At 32.9% G+C, this 23001-nt stretch overlaps 1 protein-coding gene and 1 pseudogene across 2 annotated transcripts in view; one reads left to right on the top strand and one right to left on the bottom strand.

Moving 5' to 3' along the window:
• RBM27 (RNA binding motif protein 27) overlaps positions 1-23001 on the bottom strand; it is a 51464-nt gene that overhangs the window by 15449 nt on the left and 13014 nt on the right. The window contains exons 4-13 of one of the 2 annotated variants that reach the window (XM_016126584.2): positions 19855-19946; positions 18975-19168; positions 17960-18220; positions 16191-16484; positions 14112-14246; positions 7065-7229; positions 5309-5458; positions 3613-3757; positions 2856-3009; positions 9-287 (exon numbers count right to left, since the gene is read on the bottom strand). In XM_016126584.2, coding sequence (XP_015982070.1) covers positions 9-287; positions 2856-3009; positions 3613-3757; positions 5309-5458; positions 7065-7229; positions 14112-14246; positions 16191-16484; positions 17960-18220; positions 18975-19168; positions 19855-19946 — 1869 coding nt within the window. Of the gene's footprint in view, positions 1-8; positions 288-2855; positions 3010-3612; positions 3758-5308; positions 5459-7064; positions 7230-14111; positions 14247-16190; positions 16485-17959; positions 18224-18974; positions 19169-19854; positions 19947-23001 lie in introns of both variants that reach the window. The other variant, XM_016126583.2, reaches the window with a different exon arrangement.
• Positions 1397-1526, top strand: LOC118605641 (annotated as a pseudogene).

Consider the following 23001-nt stretch of genomic DNA (forward strand, 5'->3'; position numbering starts at 1 on the left):
CGGATTACCTTCTGGATCCCTCCATGTACCGTTGAGGGAGGAGACTGCTGATGAAGATGCTGTGGCAGGTGATGGTGCTGCTGTGACAGGTGACTAAGTGTTTGCTGTTGTTGCAGGAGCAGCTGTGTTGGGGACTGTAGTGCTGGTTGCTCATTATTTTCTCTATGCCACAGGACTCGAATGAATCGGTTGTTTAGAACGGCTTCAGTGCTGGAAATGGCTTTCCTGGCCTCCTCATTAGTAAGATATTGGATGAGGGCAGCTTCTGGATCTCCCTTAAAAGCAACCTGTAAGAAAAAACAAAAGCAACAACAATAAAAATCAGAGATATTACCGAAGAGTTAAATGCAAATAAATTATTAATAAAAAATTCAGAAGACAGTCAGCTAATATCCATTGTGAATCCTTTGTAAATTCCTCTATCCTCTCAAAGATGATATGCCTATTTCAAAATTACATATGGAAGAATGTTAGATTATTTAATAAGTGATTTTATTAATGTCACTTAGCCACTTAGGGGAGAGTTGTTAGATCCCTCCCTGATATCTTACATTCAAATAAGCTACAAAGAAAGAAAATAGTTTTACATTAACAAACAAAATACCCCATAAAAATCCAGAAGAAAAAAGGTGAATTTCTATATAATCTCAGGCTTTGGAAAGTCTTTATATGCATACCTATCAAGGTAGGATCCATAAAGAAAGACAACAGATTTGACCAGTAAAATTTTAAAACTTGTCAGTCCAAATATGCCTTAAACAAAATAAATGACAAATGTAAAAAGTATTTTAAATATGACAAGCAAAGGCTTGGAAAAGCATTATTATAAGTGCCTTCCTAAAAGACAGGCAAAGACAATGGATAGGTAAATCCAAAAGAACTGCAAATGGCTTATATAAATTGGAGTCTGCATAGTAATAATAATAATAACAATAAAGCAAATTAAAACAAGCTTAATTTTTCACTTATGAAACTCACTAAAAAATTTAATGGATCCATATTACAGTGCTGATGAGGTTTCAGACACTTTATTTGGGAGCATTGATTGATACGACCTTTTTGGAAATAATTTAGTTCAACTAAAGTCTTAAAATTTTCTTTAATTCAGCAATGAAACATAAAAAATAAAGATTTATCCACAAGGAGGCTCACCACAGCATTGCTTTTTTGTAATAGAAACTATATAAATTCCCAACAATACAGACTAATTAAATAAATTATGGCCTATTGCTACAGACTGGATTATGCCCCTCCCCCCAGTTTATATGTTGAAGCTCTAACCCCCAAATGTGACCATTTGGAGATAAGCCTTTAAGATGGAACTGAGGTTAAATGAGGTCATAGAGGTAGGGCCCTAATCAGATAGATCTGGTGGCTTTATAAGAAGAGATCTCTCATCTACTGCCATGCTGCCCTGAACAAAGTCTGATCCCTCCTGATGCCATCTGATCTCAGAAACTAAGCAGGGTTAGGCCTCGTTAGTACTTGGATGGGAGACCATCTAGGAAGACCAGGTGCTGTAGGCATAAAAAATAAAAAAAAATAAAGGATTGTAAGATGACAAGGTCCTTGCAAACCTGTGAGGTCAACCAAGGGTTGCCTTGCCTAAAAAAATAAATAAAAAGTAAGAAGAGATCTCTCTTCATCTCCCTCTCTCTCTCCTTCCACCACATGAGGACACAGCTAGAAGGTAGCCATATATACAAACTAGAAAAAGAGTCTTCACCAGAAACCATTTTGGCCAGCACCTTGATCTTGGATTTCACCAAAATAAATTTATATTATATTAAATAAAAATATCCCAGTCTGTGAAATATTTTATGGAAACCCAAGCAGACTTATATACCCATCTATACTAAGCAATCTAATTTTTCTACATGCCATAAGAATAATGACCTAAGAAAAACCTAAGAGAAAAAAGGTAGTTAGAGACATTTGGTATGGTCACATCTTTTGTTATTTTTTAAGCATGTGAAGCATTTTTAAAAAGAGAAAATATGTGCATGCTTGTGTGTGTGTATTCTTCTATATAAAAAAATATGGTATGTCTTTTCATTAAAGGATTAATAATTGTAACTAAGTGGTGAGATTTCAGTAATTTTTTTTCCTACTTTTGTTTGATATATTTCTAATTATCTGTAAAATTAAATATTAAAACTTCTGCACTCGGGAAAAATTGCTTAAAAATCTCTCAAAAATAATACTTTGGCTCAATTCTTTGAAAGATCAAGTCCCCCAGCACTACCTTTTAAAACTCAGTTGTATAAATTATATTTTGGTTTGATGTCACTGCTAAGTAACTGACCGAAAATCCAACTTGAACAGGCCTTCAAGTACCCTCAATTACAGCATAACACCCAATTGCAGATTCATAATTTCAAATATCTATCAAATAGACAGCAAAAAACAAAAGCTACAATTTGATGTTAATAACATGTTGCGCTGCCTAAAATTTTCAAAATTAAAACTATCCTTAACCAATAACTACTTCACCATAACATAAAAACCAGGCAGTAGACAAAATTATGATATTAGAAATTATCAAGAATCTCACCTACCAGTTAGAATATTAAAGCAGGTAATAAAACTTGTCCAGAGAAAAAAACTATAAAAATACTGTAATTAGCCCAGTCTTTCAGAAAGAGGTAGCAAAAAAGAATCAAATCAATTAAAAAAAAAAATTCAGCTTAATAATTCCATCATTAAATTGAGTGTACACATATGTGGTGGCATTTAAAACTCTTAGAAGAGGTAATCAGACTAATCACTGGCTCATTTAAGCAAGGTGAGCTGGTATGAATATTTTCAAAGATGCATAAATACATAGATTCTGTCACCAGTGTAGCCACATTTACCTGGATGTTAACAATAGTTCCAAATTTGCTGAAGTGTTCATTGAGCTTGGTAATGTTGTTCAATTCCTGAGGGATTTTCTTGACTTCTAATTTGGTATTTGTATATTGATTTTTTCTTAAGAATCCTGGTTTACTCTGATTGTTATTCCCTTGCCTGAAAGGAATATTAATAAATCTTGGTTAATTCTCCCACCTTATGCCTAGCCAAGAAATATGTCAGCAAAATATGTAAGGTTATATTTATTAAATGTCTTTTGTAAGCACTTAACTTTCCTTAGAAATTACTTAATAATTTTCACATCATCCTTATCACATGGGAATAGAACAGGTAGAGAAAAGAAAAATTGAATGTCAAAATGTCATAGAAAGGGGAGGCCCAACTGAGATTAAAATCATGCTAAACAGATCTACAATTATCAAAGTATCTAACATTAAAACAAGAATATAACATCATTTTCTTTTTGCGGAGCATGTTTCAAATTCTGCAAAAGTACAAAATTTTTTCTTCTTTTCTGTTCATTTCCAAAGTCTTAATAACTCTTAATTAGGCCTAGAAATAAGTAGGTATAAATTACTAGTATCTATTATATTTTGTTAGCTGTTCAATTTTTAAGACACTCTAAGGATGTCTCTGGGAACTTGAACTTTGAGACACATAGTTTGATAATCATTGATTAATGACAACTCTTAATTTTACAAATTTACTAATGCAAACAGAAACTGCAACGAGATGTTACTAATTAACAAATTATCTTACTTTCCCAGCCAAGGTTTCTTTGTGAGTGGCCCTTCCAAACCACTCACAGCTCTCTTTCGGCTATCTGGTTCAAGAACTACTCTGGTTATGTTGCTATTAATTGAAACAGGAACTGGTGGTTCAGTCTGGATGACAATGTTGGCAGCTGTTGGCAACAAAAATTAGTATTACTGACAATGCATTACATTTGGTAAATTTCGAATGATTAAAATATTTAGTCCAAAAGCTAAAAAGCACTGTGGATAGTACCCAAATACTACCATTTCCTGTTCAGAAACACCCAAGCAACAAGAAAAACTTATCAATTGTCTCCCTTTTCTCCTTTTTTAAAAATACAATATCCAAGTTTAAAAACTAATAGGCAACCCTAATGTAACAAATTATTCAGGCAAGGATCATCAAAGGATGCAAAAAAAACCAACCAAACAAACAAAAAAAATCAGTGAAAGGTTGTTTGAGAACAAAACTTCTGGTGCCAAAATATCATTCCACAAATTTTTTACTTTGAAATGGGGAGACTGAACAGTTATCACCTTAGGCAAGCAATCAAACTTATTAGCACCACAGAGTAAAATTATTTGACTCCTGATGTCATTCAACAAGTTTATCTAGATAGGATTATTATGGAATTACGATTTTCTTATTTGTCTCATTGATATTATGTTGTGCTCATATATGACTATTCTCATTCTTACATGTAAACAAAAGTGTCACAATCGCTACAATTTCAAGTGGTTCAAGAAAAAAAATGTGGGAGGATTAAAAGGGTAAAGGGGGCCAAATATATGGTGACAGAAGACGACTTTAGGTGGGGAGCACGCATGTAATATGCAGATGATGTATTATAAAACTGTACACTTAAGACTTGTTATTAACCAATATTACCCCCAATAATTTTTTTTAAAAAAGAAAAAACTGTGAGGGGAGGGAGGAGTAATGGAAAGAGAGAAGTGTGCAGGCACACAAGTGAACGTTCATGCCCAAAGGTGACAAAACATTAACTGGTGAATTTAAGTGAAAGTATTTAGGTTTACTGTACTTCTTAGATTTTCTATAGGTTTAAAAATTTTTTAACTTAAAAGTTGAGAGGAAAATCCAAAGCCAATATTATAAATTGGCACATTTCATTCACAAAACTAAAATACTATAAGAAACAGACCTTGCAGTGCATTATCTGTGGGTGTGAAGAGGTATGATGAACAAAAAGGTAAATAACAACACAAAACTACGCCTGTTAAGCTCTGAGTATTCTCCCTAACTTTACCAACTCCACCAAAGTAAAATTAGCAGCAAATAATAACATATGTAGTACTAGATGTTGAGGCAAGAATGGGGGCGGAGTGTGGTATGTTCATTTCATCTGTGTGCTGGTCAAGAAAATTATGATTCAGATTCATTCATTTAACATACATTCCTTGAGCATCTGCTATAGCTCAACAATTGTATTACATCTAAAGTCCTACAAAAAAAAAACAAACCAATTAAATAACGTTAGTATTATTTTTACTTAAAATACTTTCCCATCACTTTAAAATAAAATCTGAAGACAAAGATATTCAGAAACATTTGAGATGACTATACAGCACCCTTCAGAGACAGGGTGTAGAATAGTATGTTAAGGCCTCACCAAGGTCAGAATTGTTATACCCAACTTGTGTGTAACACATAGCACCAGAAAAATTCTGGATGCTCTCACCTCTTGGATTTGCATCCATATCTCCAGATGTTAAGCCAATCAGGTTTGGGCGCTGTGTCTGTGTTCTTGAAAAGAACTGTCTGTACTGAGATCTACCAGAACTGGTAATACTAGGAGCTTCTGGATTATAACCATCTGGTTCGTATGTATCTGAAGGAAAGTAAAACAACAAAACACATAACAAATTAGAGAGTATTTAAATAATTTCTCATTACTATAAAATAACTGTAAAAAATAAATTTTCTCCAACAAATACAATTATTATCAATCCACATATATTTTTCTTGAGTTACAGTATATAGATACATCTATTTGAAGTAAAAGACATAAAAATGCTCCATTGCAAAAGTTATAAATCCATTTGTTTACACAAATCCATTCTTAATTACTAATATACTTCCAGATTCATTTAACTAGTCATTTTTATCCTATATATAAATCACTTAATCTTCAATGCATATTTTTAAGAGAAATTTTCACATATACGCAATACCTTATTTTATAAAAAGGACTAGTTGAGTTTCTTGTTATCATATCTCACCATTTCTAGGTACTCTTTTAATTAATCAGGTTACCTGCACTTTAAATTGGAGAGTTAATAGTTTGTTTCGCACATAATACATATTTCAAACGTTTAACTTCAAAAAACTAAATAAATTTTATATTTATCAATGCAATCATTATCTTACTACCACTTATCACATCTATGCCACTTTTATCACATCCCGTGTTTTCTCTATAACTAAAAACTTAATTTTTAAAATTCTAATGCTAAATAAATATTTTGTTAGTGTTAACAAAAATTCTTAATGTGTTGATCTCCAAATAGTATACATCCTCTTCAACCAACATAAAATTAAAGGGTTAAGACTGAGCGAAGACACTGATTTTTACAACTGTGATTCAGAGTCCTTGACGTCTTTTTTTCCTTAATGGAAAAATTCTTTATGTCATTCATATTAAATTTCAGCTACAAGATCTTTATTATTGGCCAATCGGTTCTATGATTCAGAGCATAAGATAATAAAATTATGATAAAAAAAGTTTTCAGTTACCACTTGTTACTCTTGACAGAAAATCTACAGTTAAGGCTGCAGAAAGTTTTAAGAAGTTATATAATCAAATGACCTTGTTCTTTAATTCCTGGGAATACAGAGAACCCAAGAAACTTAAAAGTTCTTAGTTAATTATAACTGAGATCTAAAGGAAAAGGGAGAAATATTAAAAATTTCATGAGACACTAAAAAGCACTCTACAGATCTTCAAAATGTACATACATATTAATAGGAGAAAAGAGATTTCAAGAAATCACTACATTATATAGTCAATACGACAAGAGGCAGAGGCGGAAAAAACAGACAGGTTTACCCACGATCAGCAACCAGATGTTTTCATTTTGAAGAAAAATTAACCTAGTTTTTCTTGTAATATAAAACTGATTAGAAAACATACAAGTAGATAGTCTCTTCCTATCTATCAGACTGTAAACTAGTTTAATGAACCAGCATGACTTTTGTTACCAAGGCACTGAAAGTAAATACAGAGGACACCAGAATGATAGACACACAAGAGGCCTAATATCTAACAGCCACGAGAGACAAACCAAAGAAGTAAAAAAACAACAACAAAAAAAACCATCTAAGAGCTTTAATGGAAATTTGTGACAGCAAGTCAGGATGCCAGGTCATCTCGTAGGCTGGCCAGCTTATGGTACAACAGATCAGAGAGGTGGATGGCCATCTGTAGCAAGGCTTACCTGGGACCAGAGGGGTGGGGCTGGAGACTGAGGTATGGTATCCAATGGAGGATCCCATGAGGTTTCGAGGTGGCACCAAACGAGCTGCCAACAGAGGAGGCGGTGTCCCCAACTGAAGTCGCTCAGATGCAGCAGCACCATGTTCACGAGAGTACATGGGCTGTCCTACAGAGGAAAGAATAGGAGGGCAGCTGGGATTGAGAGTCACAAGCTTCTCTTAGGTAATGATGTACTCCCTGAGACTTGAGCCAAAAACAGAGAAAGTACACCAACAGAACCAGTATTCAAGAACGATGTTACTGAGATTCTAACTCAAGAAATAGGCATTTAAACTGGTTAGAATGCATTTATGTATAAAGAAAAAGTAAGAATTAGGTAGTATGACTGCATAATCTTCATAAGCTTAAGTGGAATAACTACGGTTAATTTTACCAAAAACTGAACCATCAACCATATCAAGTTATTAGACAAAGGAACCCTGAGCTATTATTCATGTAGACTCTTGTATCCAACAAGACATGTGGTTATAAAACAAAAACACTCCTCCTCAAACTCACATAATTTTAGGTTGGCACAAAATTTTCTCCTATATCTGGGAGCAGAAAAAAACAATAATAAAGGAACTTTGAAAAAGAAAGAAAGGAAGAAAAACACAAGCATAATGTCACAGAGAATAAGAAAAATTCAAAAGAAAAAAAAATACAAGTGGAAATTTGTTATCCCATGAGCAGGTAGATAACAAATACGAAGGAAGAAAAAAAGGACAAAACCCTAGATAAACAGACCAGTCACTATACACATGAAATTACCTCATATTAAGAACAACTTTTCGAAAGAAATCACATTGGAAGTGTGATTTTTATATGATTACGTAAGAATGTCAGATATAATGAAGTTAAATTTTATAGAACAAGGTTAACAAAAGAAGGAATAAGGAGCAAAACCTCTATCTGGTTCATTTAATAGTATCTCTTTCACTGACTACCCCATATAAGAGCTATTATAAGATTTTACTCAATATTTTATATCTAATGTCAGACATACACTATGTGACATAAAAAAAGTGAATTTAGAATTTTTTAACACCTGATGAAATGCCTTTAAAAGTTGTAAAATTCCAAAAGACTTTTAATACACCTTAACAGGACAAGCCACAAAGGAATCACTCAATTTCATAGTAAATGTAGAGGGAAAGTAGATGTGCTAAACTTTACTACCCTTCTCTTCCTAATATATATAAAAAAAGGATGGGACAAATTATACTGTAGAGCAGACTACATTCTGTATGCTCAGCACCAATCCTTTCAAAGGGTGCTTAGAAAAGGATCAATCGTTAAAACAATTTAATGTATCATTGATGACCTGAAAAGAGATGTGAGAATGATATAATAGAGAATCCCTTGCAGAATGTAGTGCACTAAAGAGAAAAACGGGAAGTACAATCTCAGTCCATGAGACATTTAAATTTGATACAGCACTCAACGTACCAAGTGTATTTAATTAATAACTACTTCAAAGTAAATTGAAAAATAAATTAACTCAAAGCAGGATATATATAATCCCATCAATAAAATAACAATGCAAAAAATAAAAAAAGAAAAAGAAGAAAGAAAAAGCCAAATGTGAATCTAATTAAGTGTCTAGATCTAACCTTCAATTTACAGGAAATACAGGGTATAGAGGAAATGTGTTAAAAGACACCAGGAGATGCAATGTGTCAAGTCCAGAATGCAAAAAAATTCTTCAGAACAAATGATTTTTTTTAAACAAATATTAAGGGGAGAAAAAAAGAGGGGAAATTGTTATGGATTTAAAGATAAGAAATATATTGATGAAATATAATGTGTAACACCTTGTTTGGATCCAGTTTCCAATGCATCGGCTGTAAAAGGGCATTTATAATACAACTGGAAAATGTGAACACTGACTGGATATTTGACAACAGTAAACTGTTATAAACTTTTTGGGGAGTGCGATAAAATATTTATTGTGTGTGTTTAATCCTTATCTTTTAGAGATACGTAATTAAGTTTTTACGGATGAAATGTTAATGCTTGGGGCTTGTTCTAAAAAATCAAGTCAGGAGTAAGTTATAGATGAAGCAAGATTAACCATACGCTAATAAACACTGAAGCCAGTAAATGAATACATAACAATTACTATAGTATTTGCTCCTCTTTTGTGTTTATTTGAAATTTTCCATAATTGTTTTTAAAAATAAAATAGGTACAATAATGGTAAAAATGAGCCATTCATAATTATATTCATTCAATTTAGTTCTGATCAATGCAGAGTGTGAATGGAAAATTCTAAACTTTAAAAATGCCAAGTTAACATTCCTATCTTAAGTTGTTCATATATCTTACATGCCTGATAGCAACATTTTCATATTCTTATTGTTAACTCTAGACAGCTGAAGAAAGCCTTTATTCAAATTAAGCTTTAGCTACTCTTAGTAATTTTCCTGATTTTTGTCTTTTAAGAGTATTCACAAGAAAAAAAAACTTGTTTTAAACTAAAAGCTAAATTAGAAAAAATATAAAGCTATATCTTCCAATTATTGGCCATTTTTATCATGCGTCTTCTCTATTAGAACCCGGGGTCCCTGGTACACCCTCTGTAGTTCCAAGGCCTACATCATATCTGGTGTATAGTAGGAACTCAATAAAGAGTCACTTAAAGAAGGGCTGAAAGCTCATTTATTAAAAGCTTATTTATCCCAATGACAATTATTTCTTTGGATGTTATGCATTCCACAGAATTAAATGAGGAATCTCAGGTTCAGGAATATACTCTTTGAATAATTTTACATGGTTAATAACAGATAAATCAATTTATACATATTTGAAGACTGACAACTGCCTTCAACTTAAAAATCAGTCTCTAGAATCCAAGATGATATATATATTCTTTTGTTATTTTTCCATAGAACTAGTACAATAAGCTTAGCAGTTATAAAATATCTCTACTATTTCTTCTTCAAAGAAACAAAAGAAACAGACCAAATTTAAGACAGAAACAGTATATTTAAAAATGGTCATCTACGGCCATGCCACCCTGAACAAGCCCGATCCCGTCTGATCTCGGAAGTTAAGCAGGATCGGGCCTGGTCAGTACTCGGATGCAAGACCATGTTGTAGGCATAAAAAATAAAAATAAAAATAATAAGAGAATGTAAGATGACAAGGTCCTTGCAATCTGTGAGGTCAACCAAGGGCTGCCTCGTCTTAAAAAAAAAAAAAAAAAAAAAAAAAATGGCCCTGTGTAAACCAAAAAAATATACACTGAGTTGGTGATCTCAAATTTGAGTAAAATGTTTATAAATACTTCAGGGGAAACAGTTGATTTTAATAAGTATATGATATACTGCCATCTTTCCAGACAATTCCAGTTACATCTCATTGTTTAAGTCCTTTTCAGAGTGTCTACGACATTTTAACAAAAACAAAATTTCAGAGTTTTTTCTAAACTATACCCATTTGACATTAACTTTTAAACAGCATATATCCTACCCAATTTTACAGCAGAGTTAATTCTTTTGCTTCTTTTAACATTCAATTGTCCTTTTCCAAAACAACTGATTACTACTAACTAGATGAAGGTTTTCTTTTTGGCAGAATAAGTTTGTCACTTGAGTTTCTGAGGCACTCTGTTGATTTAGTTCTAAGAGCAAAATACACTGTAACTGGTTTTGGGTTTTGTGGTTTGGGGTTGTTTTTACATATTTCTTTCCACTATTAGATCTTTCACTTCTTAGAAGAAAAATCACTTCTTATTCATTTGTGTATTCCCAGTGCTTGGCTAGCATCGAGTACAGTCCTATTCTTACTACCAAAAATCCAGATTTCATTTTTCTATATTCGTTTTGGATCTCTATTGACATAATTTTCTAAATACCATTTGATATGCTGTTTTTCACTTTATAAACATTCTTCTCTGTGCTGTGAATTTCAATAATTTTAATGATAAAATATCCATATTTAAACTGCCACCAACTTGTTAAACTTTGATAGCTCAAGTTCTCTATTACAATGCAAATATACATAAAGCTTTTTACTTCATTTGAAGTGAACCACGTTCTAAGTTTTTTTAAAATTACTGATTATAGTATTAAAAGTAAACCTGAACAATTTGAAATATTCAAGTTATCTATCCCAAAGGCAATGAAAAAACATAATTTTAAATCAACCAAATAGAAAGATAATAAAAAATGTATGACTGACAAACTATATATGTACTATACCAAAAATACCTTTTTTTAATGTTTAGATTGTTATCAGGAACTATTAGGTTTTCGAATATCTATAATTTTTAGAATCAAATTTTAACTTTCAAGAGAGGAAAAAAGTAGGTTACATAGTAGAGTTTTAAACTGTCCAATATGAATACTCCGTTAACTTTCAAAATTTTAGTTGCCAACCAACTCTCTTTATAAACATTGACACAGCACATAAGATTAGCCTCCAAAGCAGTGGTCCCCAACCTTTTTGGCACTAGCGATCAGTGCTCCTACGAGAATCTGGACAGTGCTCCTATGAGAATCTAATGCTTGATGATCTGAGGTGGAGCTGAAGCAGTGATGCTAGTTCTGGGGAGCAGCGGCAAATACAGATAGAGCTTTGCTCGCTCCCCGGCCACTTACCTCCTGCTGTGTGGCCCAGCTCCTAACACGCGACAGACAGGCCTGGGGGTTGGAGGCCCCTGTTCTAAAGCAATTATCCACAAATACCAATGAGAAAGTATTACCTTTTACTGGTCTGAGACAAAATGGGAAAAAATATGCTTAATATTTCATAAAATCAAATGTGAAAGGATGGTCCTTTATTCTGGCACTATCTTTTTTGGTGTAAAAACATTTTTAAAACTGAAATAATAGTTTTTTATATACAGTCTTTAATGTGGCAAAATAAGAGGCTGCTAACTATGTTGGTCCCCAAAATTTTCTTACAATTGTTACCAGCCTCTGAAAAACAATTGGCATTTCTGTTCTAAAAGCCTTCACTGATATACCACAAGATAGTCTTGCTTTCAAAAATAATAAAAAAATGGTTTTCAGTAACATGAGGTCAGGTATCTTATTCATTTTGGCTCCCTAGGGTCTAGCACAATGTCTCAATAAATGTGCTCAATAAATATTTGTTGAATTAATGAACATTAAAAGCAGAGTTAATGAAATGGTAACTATCAGCTTTTTAAAAATTAAAATCAAAATGGAAATTTTATAGTCACAATGTTATATTTTATAATATTAAAATAAATAGTAATTGTCAGGTTTTTTAAAAATTAAGACACTATAGTAATTCAAAGACTGAAATACTAAGTGTGACACAAGAAAAACAATTACTTAAATATCAGATATGGTTTCTGTTCTCAAGAAGCTCAGATGAACAGAAGATTTACATACATAAAAAGAAATCGAACAGTAGGCCTATAAACAATTACATCATTATGTAACAAATGCTTTTTGGTACTGCAAGAGTTTAGAACAAAGTTATTATGTTCCCTGCATACTTAAAAAATTTGGGCCTTAACAGAATAGAAGAGCATATTACAAGGAATTAAGACAGGAAAAGAAAGTTCAGTCATGACAGTGGCACAGACAGGGTAAAATTGGCATAACCAAAGAAGGTGCATGCCGGGGAATAGTGACGACCCATTACCAAGAAGGGAGGAGTAAATTACGGAATGAGTTAAAAGTCATATAGGAAGCTTCATCTACCGTTTAGAAGGAAATAAGTGGCTACTAAAGAGTTCTCATAAGGAATTCTCATTGTTGGTGTTCTCAAGAAAATTAGTTTAGCACCATCATCAGGTGTGACTTATGGGGGTGAAACATAATGAAGTCAACAAGATAGTAGCAATAATCCAAATGTGAGGTGATTCAAGAGTGGATAAGGGCAGAATCCACAATGGGAACAGAGGGACACCTCAAAGAAAAAAATTTTTGACCAACTATATATAAAAAAGGCAAAGCAACAAGACATGTTATGTCAAGGTTTCAATTCCAGGTGATTAGATAGGTGTTATTTCCACTGACAAATAAAGAAAGAGATGGTGGAGGTAGAAACTTGAAGATAATAGATTTGATTTCAGAGAGGATGAAGTTTAAAGAGGTAATAATAACTATAGTATTAAAATAACTAATCCTTATATATAGCTTACTAGATGCCAGGTACTGTTCTAGAAGATTTATATGTAGTAATTCATTTATTCCTAAAATAACTATAATGAGGTAATATTATTATTTCCATGTCACAGAACAGGAATGTGAGAGGTTAAATAATTTGCCCAAAGTCATGACAGTAAGTGATGAAACCAGAATTTGAACCTTAATCACTTTGCTGAATTGCCTCTCTAGAACATGACAGAGATGAAAAAATGTTTATGATAAAAAGTTACATAAAAAATGAATTTATTATCCATAAAGTTGCCTGGCTGTATAAAGAAAATCTCATGGTCTTCACATTTTTAACAAACACTACCTTATTTTCATGTTTTTGGAGAAAGAAATTTTTTAAAAGTCCTTAGTCAACTAAAAAACAAAAAAACACTTGAGAAATAAAAAAAGAATTAAGATTCAAGAAAAACATATTACAGTTAAGCCTTAATGTCACAAACAGCCTAACTGCTAAATATTACTTTTTAAATGATGCTCTCTATCTTCAACATACAAGTTAAATAATTAGTAGGCGCATTTTATCCAACCTTTGTATACTTAGGAGATAAGCCTTATGTTTTGGGAATTCAGTCAGGGAAACAATTTTTTAATAGAAGCTTCAAAATAAGTTTCCTGTAGAAGAGACTAAATGTTGCTGCTCTATAGCAGAGCAGATTCTCCAACACAGAAGGCCTTGCCTTTCTCTCCCATTATCACACGAAATTAAAATATGGCTGCATAGCATAACCACACAGTAAATTGCCTTGTAAACATAAATATAATTTTTATACAGCACAGTCCATAAAAACAGAAATGAATTATATTTTTAAAAGTATGATACCTGGCTTTTCTACACCCTAGCAATTCTAAGTCAAAGAACATTCACTTACGTTCTGATACTGTATACAGGAGGTTCTGGGGGAGAGGAGGAGGTAGTCTTGCTCCCACTGGTGCAAGGTTGGGCACTGCACTTGTCCCAGGCTGGTCACGGTTGTTTATTAAGCTTGACTGTGTTATGGGTGGTCCTACAGATAACAAAAAGTGAAAGATGGGGCATTAATATTTCCTAACTAATAAAAATACTCACTATACAAATACTAATTTGGATATTCGTACTTAAAATACTGACTTTGGCTTAGAACAGAATTAAGGAATTTGATATATAGAAGCTTAAGAACTGTGAGTTACATAATTAATTAAGTGACATTTTAGTTCTAGAAAAGATAAAACTAATCTAGGGTGAAAAGAAAGCAGAACTGGTTACCTGCAAATGTAAAACATCTGGGAAGGGACTTGAACAAACTTTCTAGGGTGATGGTAAAGTTCTGTTGAACTCTCAAGTCAGTGATAAACATGTTTACATGTACTAATCAACCGCAACATATAGTGAAATACATCAAAAATAAGAATGTAGAGATGAAAGACATATGATAATACAAACAGAGTAAAATGTTAATTGTAGAACCTAGATGGTGAGTTACTGGTATTGAGTGTATAGTTCTTTCAACTTTTCCGTTGCTTAAAATTCATAATAAAATGGTGGGGGGAAATTACATTCTTGGATATAACTTTTAAAATGGGATAACATTTATTGTGAGAATTACTATACATGAAGATGCTTTTTCACCTAGGAGTAAAATCTCAACTTGAGCTTTACGATTATTCCATTTATGTGACAAAATTAAACATTCACAAATGCTAAGTTAAAAGAACCATACTTCTAATGACCAAATCTATGCATTAAATATTTCCAAAACTTTATCAATTTTACTGAAATGTGTTCTCCAAAAAATGTTGCTCCAGGAAAAATAAGTGAATGGTAAACGGAATCATGCTAAACTATTTTTGCAACTTCCTGAGTCTACTATAATTTCAAAACTAAAAATTAAAAAAGAGAAAATTGAAAGAAGTACTTTTCTACCAAAATTAAATGACAATCGTTTTTTAAAATAACAATTTGCAATCTCCTAGCAATGTTTAATGTCATTGAGTAGGTATTTTCTTATATTTTTGCACATATGTAAACTGTCCATCCCATAATTTTTTCAATTACATTTAAAAATTTTAGTCTTAACTATGTATAGTTAAGGGTACGGGACTTATTAGAGTGATTACTTCATATGTTACATGAATGTCTAATCACTATGTTGTATACCTGAAACTAATATAGTATTACATGTCAACTATAACTGAAAAATAAAAAACTTAAAAAAATTTAGTCTTACTTCTGTTTCTGATAAACTAGCGGCTATTAAGGTTTTTTAAATGATCATTTTGAACATCTCTTTTAATTTAGGTGGATGTGATAATAGCTTATTAATTACTATTTTGAAAAAGACAAAAACAAAAAAGTCCTTATCAGTGAAGAGATTCATACTGAAATGTATACTGATGACACTTGAATTTACTCCAGCAAAAATAAATAAGCCAAAAACATGCGGGGCGGGGAATAAATGAGACAAAAGCAGCTGAATATTGATAATCCATTAAAATTAGACAATGGTATGTGCGGTACATATATTATTATTCTACCTCTGTGTATATTTGAATATTTCCATAATAGAATGTTTTAAACAATATTTCAATATTCTTGAAGTTTTCTTTAAAGACTGGGAAATTTCACTGAACCACTGACATGTTCTTTTTGTTGCTGCTGTTGTTCTTTTTTCTGACATATTCAGAACACTGGCTTCCTTAAGATGCTCTCAACTAGCAAGATTTCAACTCCAAGTCAATATAGGTTGGCCCACCACTGATAAAATTTACATTTAGAGGGATTACAAATAATAGAATATAACAATGAATAAAAAAAGGAAACAGTACCTTAATTAAAGGAACATATTCCAAATTCTATTATTAATTTACTTTTCAAAAATTTTAACTCAAGTATCGAGTTAACTAAAAGAGATGGGTTCTTCTAAATATAATTCTCTGCTAGAGAAGTAACTATTTGGTGACTATATACTTACTTGGTATGGGAAGCACAACAGAAGGTGGAGGTTGGCCATGCCCTTGGGGAACAGGAAGCCTCATATTGTGGCCAGGACCTGGACCTGGACCTGGACCTGGACCTGGGCCAGGGCCTGGGCCTGGGCCAGGGCCTGGCATCGGAGGCATTAACATTCCAGGAGGCGGTGGAGGAGGAAGCCCAGGAGGAGGTGGAGGGAAAGGAATCATGCTTGGCAGAGCAACTTCATCAACAACCAGGGGATCATTTCCATGATCGAACTGACAAAGGTCACCAAGTACACAAAATCCTCTTTCTGGTAAAAAACAAACAAAACAAAACAAAACAAAAAAAAAACAGAAGAATCGTATTATGATCTAGAGTTCAGAAAATAAACAAAACGAGTCACTGAAAACATGACCAATCTGATTTACAAAGAGGTTTTTTCTCCAAGGAGTCTGAACTCTTCTTAGTGTTATTCTGTTAATCATCACATATCCCTGAGGTCAGGGCAGGATTACTCTACTTTCTATACTATGAGACTATGACTTGTTGAGTTAGCAAATAACAGAGTCAAGAATAGGCTACTAGCTACTAACCTATCTGCTATCAAGTTTTCATAATAAAATTCCAGATATTTTAAATAAATATCAATTTGTCAAAGGCTGGTGGTTGGGGAAAATATGGGACTTGAACTAGATGACCTAATTTCCATTACCTACTTTCATGGTATTATTCTCACACAACCATTCTTCCTTTATCTACAAGTTGAAACTTTAGCTTAAAATATTCAAATGTGCATCATGTACCAGGTTATTCACTGCAGCACTATTTATAACAGCAGAATATTAGAAGCATCGCAAAAGTACCTCAACAAGAACAGGTTAAACACATTTTTGCACATACACAATACTAAGAAGCCTAAAAAATATCAAGGAAGCTCTGTATGTATAAATATGATTGTCAGGAAATATTGCTAAGTGAAAAAAAAAACATGCAGGAGAATGTGTATACTAACATTTATGCAAAAAAGAAACAGGAGAGAAAATATGTTTCTGTTTATGTATATATGCAGAGACTATGTTTGGAAAGATACACAAGAAATTGATAAAATTAAATTGGCCTTTGGAAAGAGATCTCCTTTGCTAAAGAGACCAGGGTGAAAGTGAGGCAATGCTTGAATTATGATTAGATTCTATTCTCTACTTAAAAATAAAGTGTTAATATATATATTCTATATTTACATAAAAAAAGTTATGTCTGTTATTTGTTTCAAATAACATAGGCCAGAGAGGTGTTGGGAGTATACATGAAAATGAAATTGCCTATGCATTAATCACTGTTGGTGTGAAGTCATGGGGACATTAGGGTTAATTATACTATCTTGTCAACCTTTATAAATAGTTCCATAATAAAAGATAAAATACATACACATATATAAACACTGGTTCATTCATTCAAATGTAAAGTCAGCAAATAACAAACTCTCAGCACCAAATACCACACAAAGAAATTATAATTCCTAGTGTGTGCCAAATTTGTGATATTTTTTGTGGTATATTTACAGTGTTTGAAGTAACAAGAACAAAAAACGAAGGGTAAAATTTGAACATTCTCTTAACAAGAGCCAAACTACTAAATCAAACAAGTAAATAAAGCATATGCCAAAAGACATTCACCCCTTCATGCATCCCTTTTAATAAAATTTGAACTACAATGAATAGGTATGCAATATTAGCAACATCTGCTTTACTAAGTACTTTCAGGCACAACACAAAAGAGAATTTTTACCATCATAATCTCTGCAACGCCTCTTTGGTGGTGGGTTTCGACCAAAAGAATTGGAAGAGCTATGATTGTTATAGTAATTAGACCAACTCTCCGTTGTGCTTTCTGAGTGGTGTGCAGGTGCGATCACAGTAACTGTGCTGGGAATAGACTGGGCCCCAGAGGAATACTGCTCAGCAGAGCTTGGAGGTGGTGCAGACACAGGCACATATGAACTCTCCAAGTCGTTCCTTTCACTCTTAAACTTGGATCTTTCCCTGTGCTCTGCTTTATAGACAAAATAAAAACAAGAAGCAAATAAGATCAGACATTTATTCTCAAACTGTTTATTTTCTCACTTACAAAATAGGAAAGATGAGAATATTGAAGCAAACTTACTGAGCTATCCATATTTCACAGTGTTCTCATTATTAATATATCCTAAAAGCAGGAACATCAACAATAGGATATATCTTGACCACTAACTTGGTAAAATCTTTTATAACATTAATATTAATACATAATGAAGAAAGACAAACTTCACTGACATTTAATAAAAATGCCATCCACAAAATGACTTCTAAACTGATATCTCAGGAGATCAGTGGTTGGGACCCCAGTAATACACATACATTTAAATTTTTTTGTTTTTAATTTTGTAACTCTAGGAAACCTTAAAGCAAATCAATTCTTTCTGGGAGGGTTGGTGGAGAAGGGCAGGTAATCCTCTTCCACCAGTGATAGCTTTGTTGATTAAAGGATATTTGTTTCAAATACACAAATGACTTAAGTCTAGTCGTGTACATACTATAATACACTTATGCATAGCTTCTTTTCATTCAAACTCCTTTGACTTTATCACAAGAATAGAGCCCTATATTTGTAACAAAATCAATATTAAGTTTTGGCAAGAGTTCCAGATTTTACGTTGCTCAGACACATTAAAGGTACACTTGCCTTTAAGGGAAGTTCTGGTACTCTTGTGATGTAGAGAGATAAGCAACTACGGAGTTTTTAGGGGGAAGCCTCATCTACTCACCGACATTCCTATTTGGATCACGGTCTTTGCTGCGCCCCCGGCTTCGGCTTCGACTTCGACTCAGTCCTCGGCTCTTACTCCGGCTCTTACTCCTGCCTCTTCTCCAGTCGTACTTCTCACGGTACAATTCATTCCGCTCATAGTACCGGTCATAGTCCCTCCACTTGCCATCTTCTCTTTTCTTCTCACGTGTCCTATAATACACAGATATAAAAGCCATATGTACACTACAGAAACCAAGTCTGCAAGTCTGCAAACTAAAAGGCGGTTCAAAATACTCTCCCTAATTCATCAAAACTCATAATATCTATGCTTTTTTAGAAAGCCGAAAGGCCACCACTAATTTCTCTAATCCACTATATAAAAAGAAACAATATTCCCTCAAGTACACCGGGTGGGGAGAAATGGAAAAAAAAGAGATGAATCCAAAGTACGGGGAGAGGTAGGGGGAAAAAAAAGATATTTTAAAACTAGAAAAGAAAAAAGGCTCAAAATAAAGTTTCCTAAACAAAGACTAATTTTCTGATGGTTAGGCTGATGGTTCAACATATAAATTTCACTACTTATAATATAAAATGCTATGGATGATTTTAATACTAAGCATCCCTAACCAAATGGAACATTTCACTATTATTCTCTAAGGAGACTGCTCCCACCCCTGAGCTCTTGGGGAAAACACATAATGATGACTGTTTATAAAAAGAGAAAGTATGACAAAGACAAAAACAGAAAGAATGAAAGGAAGAAAGGTAACATTCTCTTTCTTTAATCAGTTCAGAGAGAGAGAAGTCAGTGCATATTTTGAAAATCCTTTTAATGCCCTTGTAAGGTAACTAAAAGTGAATTATCAATGTCTTCCTAATTAAAGATAAACACGAACCTTCGTTCACTAGATTCTGAACGAGTCTTCTGGGGACTAGGATATTTCTTTTTTCTGCCATCTCGTTCTTCCTCTGCTGGCTCCTGAAATACCTATATGAAACAAGAACAGTCACCCTATGAATTACAAAACACATCCACCTGATAATCTTTCTGGCACAAAATGGGCACAATAAATAAATTGAAATACTAAAATCGAATCACATTCAAAAAAGTTTGGCAACAGGTAATAATAAAATGTGCTGAAACTCCTATAACAGCATGTTAATTTAAGGTAGCAAATAGCAGTGTAGGCAGAAAACGGCAATTAATTCTTTAAATTCAAAGAGCAGAAACAGTTTATCTCTAAGAATCACATAGTAAAATAATTTCTTTTCCTAATCATTAAATACACTCATACGTATAATTCAATTGAGGAAGATTTAAGATTTATTTCATAAAAAAGGCTTTAGGAACAAAAGTTTAAGTTAATGAATGCTATAAAACTAAAGCTGTGCATAAGTATTTCATGTGAATAATGGAAAAATGGTATTGGAATTAACGGAAATGTTAAGGCTTTTTCTAAAGCCTAACGGTTAAGATCAAGATGGACCAAAAACAGAGAACTGTTTTGATTTCATTACTGTTTTTAAACAAAAGTCAATCAACAAAACAAATATACAGTCTTTACTAAAGAAAGGTGAAATAAAGTCATTTGCAAGAGTTAAACAAATGCCCATCTCATGGAGAAGCTCACTTACCCAAATCAGGAAGTGAGTGAAAGGAACAGGAATGACAATAAAACCCAGGCAACATAAAATGGCAGCCACAATATGGCAACCATGTGGTGCTGGCAAAAACAATCATTAGATTAGGTATAAAAATCATTCTCGCTACCAATTTACAGGAAATACAGAGGATATATTACTCCACTGGGATGCAATGAGCAAAATCCAGACAGTAAAAAAAGCTATAAGACAAATGATTGAGTTTCTTCGACAAGATAAAAACTTAAGGGAAAAAAGGTGGGTGAGGAAAAGAATGAGATATATACAAGTAGGTATGAAGGTGAAGGGTTAAAGATTAAGAGAGACTTAAAAGACATCTATCTTTAAGTTGATGTCTTTTTTCTTCTTTTTGCTTTTCTGCATTTTCCAAGTATTTTTTGATGGACATGTATTAATCCTTAATGAGAAAAACTATTCTTAAAAAGTCAAAAGATTCAAGAGAAATAAGAACACATAAAAACTTGTGCATGAATGTTCAAAGCAGCATTATTCCTAATAGCCAAAAAATAACCACTAGCCTATTAACCCAAATATCCATCAACTGATGACTAAAGAAAATGTGATCTATTCATAACAATGGAATATTATTCAGACATAAAAATGAAGTACTGACACAAGCTACAACCTGAATGAACCTTGAAAGCATTACAGTAAGTGAAAGAAGCCAGTCACAAAAGACTACATATTGTATAATTCCTTTTAGATGAAATGTTCAGAATAGGCAAATCCATGGCGACAGAAAGTAGATGAGTGGGTGCTAGGGCTGGAGTGGGGGAGTGGGGAGAGAGGGGAGAAGCCTTGGAGGGTGATGATTACACAATTCTGAATACAATAAAAACCCTTAACATTTGTATACTTTTAAATAAGTGAATTGTACAACTGCCCATAAAAATAAGATTATTAAAGCTGAATGATGGTATATGGAAGCTCATTATTAATCTGGCTTCTTTCAAACATTTTCATAATAAAAACATTTTATAAGTTAAATAATCTGTATTCTTTTCTATTTTAAATAAAATTTCTAGAACTTCCTGTGATGAGGATATGTTTTTCCACATTTTAAACTTTTATTCTGAAATGTGTTATATGGAATTATAATGCCTCATATTTCCTGAATTAGTAATATATACATAGACTTCATCCACTAAAACCTCTTACCTACTTTGATCCTACTATTCTAAAAATATGAAAAGTAGATTTCTTTATGGAATCAGATTGGGACCAGGCATGCTAATTTTAAGTTTTTCTTTTTTGTTGTTCAACAGACCTAATTTTTCTACCTCACATCTATTAGACACATCTGATCATTACACATATATTTAAGAAGTTTTAATTATTATGTTGGTCTATCATGGCTACACAAGTCTGAGAGAGCCTCCATTCCACTGGACCATTTTAGATATAAAATTGTACTATATAGCTTATATGAATGGGGAAGGATTGGCCTTGGGCTGATGGATTATTGAGAGTGGGTGATGAATACATGGGAATTCACTATACTATTCTGTCTCCTTTCGATGTATATTTAAAATTCTCTATATTAGGTTTCTTCCAAAAGTAAAAATGAAATGAAGATATTTTCAGGCACACCAAAGGAGGGGGGAAATTGTGCCAGAAGTGCTCATATTTCTAGTCACCCATGCATTGGATCAAAGAAAAACTGCTTCCAATATTTCAGATAACATGTATAGTGTGAATAAGGAATTTTAATACCAAGAGTCTGTTATCTTCATGGATTATTCTTTTGTAGTTAATGAACTCAGGGTAAAGGGTTTAATAACAGCCAATTATAACTACAGCAAATTTGCAAGTAATTTTCCAACTGTATGTAAAATGCATTTTGCTTCAAAAATCATGGTATATATCTACCAAGTGTTTTTCCAGCACCAGGATGAGTTGTTCCAAAGATCCAAATTCTCACACCTGGTTGCCCCTGTGACCAACAGTCTAATTCTAACACAACTAACTGATGGTACGAGGTAGCTGGGAACCAAGAAAGAAAGGTAAAATGGGTAACCCTTAGGCGGATTTCCTTCTCTGTACCCTGCTCACAGCAATTGCATCAACTGAACACAGACCCAAAAATAAGTAATTAGCCACAGATATGTGCTACCTCAAATCCCTTTACTTCCACATTATCTAACAGAATTACGACAAATTATTATATTTACACATTTTTATATGAATTATTATTTATGTCTATAATAAAAATTAAGTTATATAAAAAAATCTTATAAAACTGGAGAAATGCCAGACAGTGTCATTTGGGGTAGTAGTACAAAGCAGCTATCAATTTTGCACAATTTTCAAAATTTGGATTTACTAAAAGATACAAAATGAAATAATGCAATAATTTCTAAAAACTGTTCTTTCAATACAAG

This window comes from Rousettus aegyptiacus, unplaced genomic scaffold (assembly GCF_014176215.1).
Source record: "Rousettus aegyptiacus isolate mRouAeg1 unplaced genomic scaffold, mRouAeg1.p scaffold_m13_p_7, whole genome shotgun sequence".
In the NCBI taxonomy this organism is placed as follows: Eukaryota; Metazoa; Chordata; class Mammalia; order Chiroptera; family Pteropodidae; genus Rousettus; species Rousettus aegyptiacus.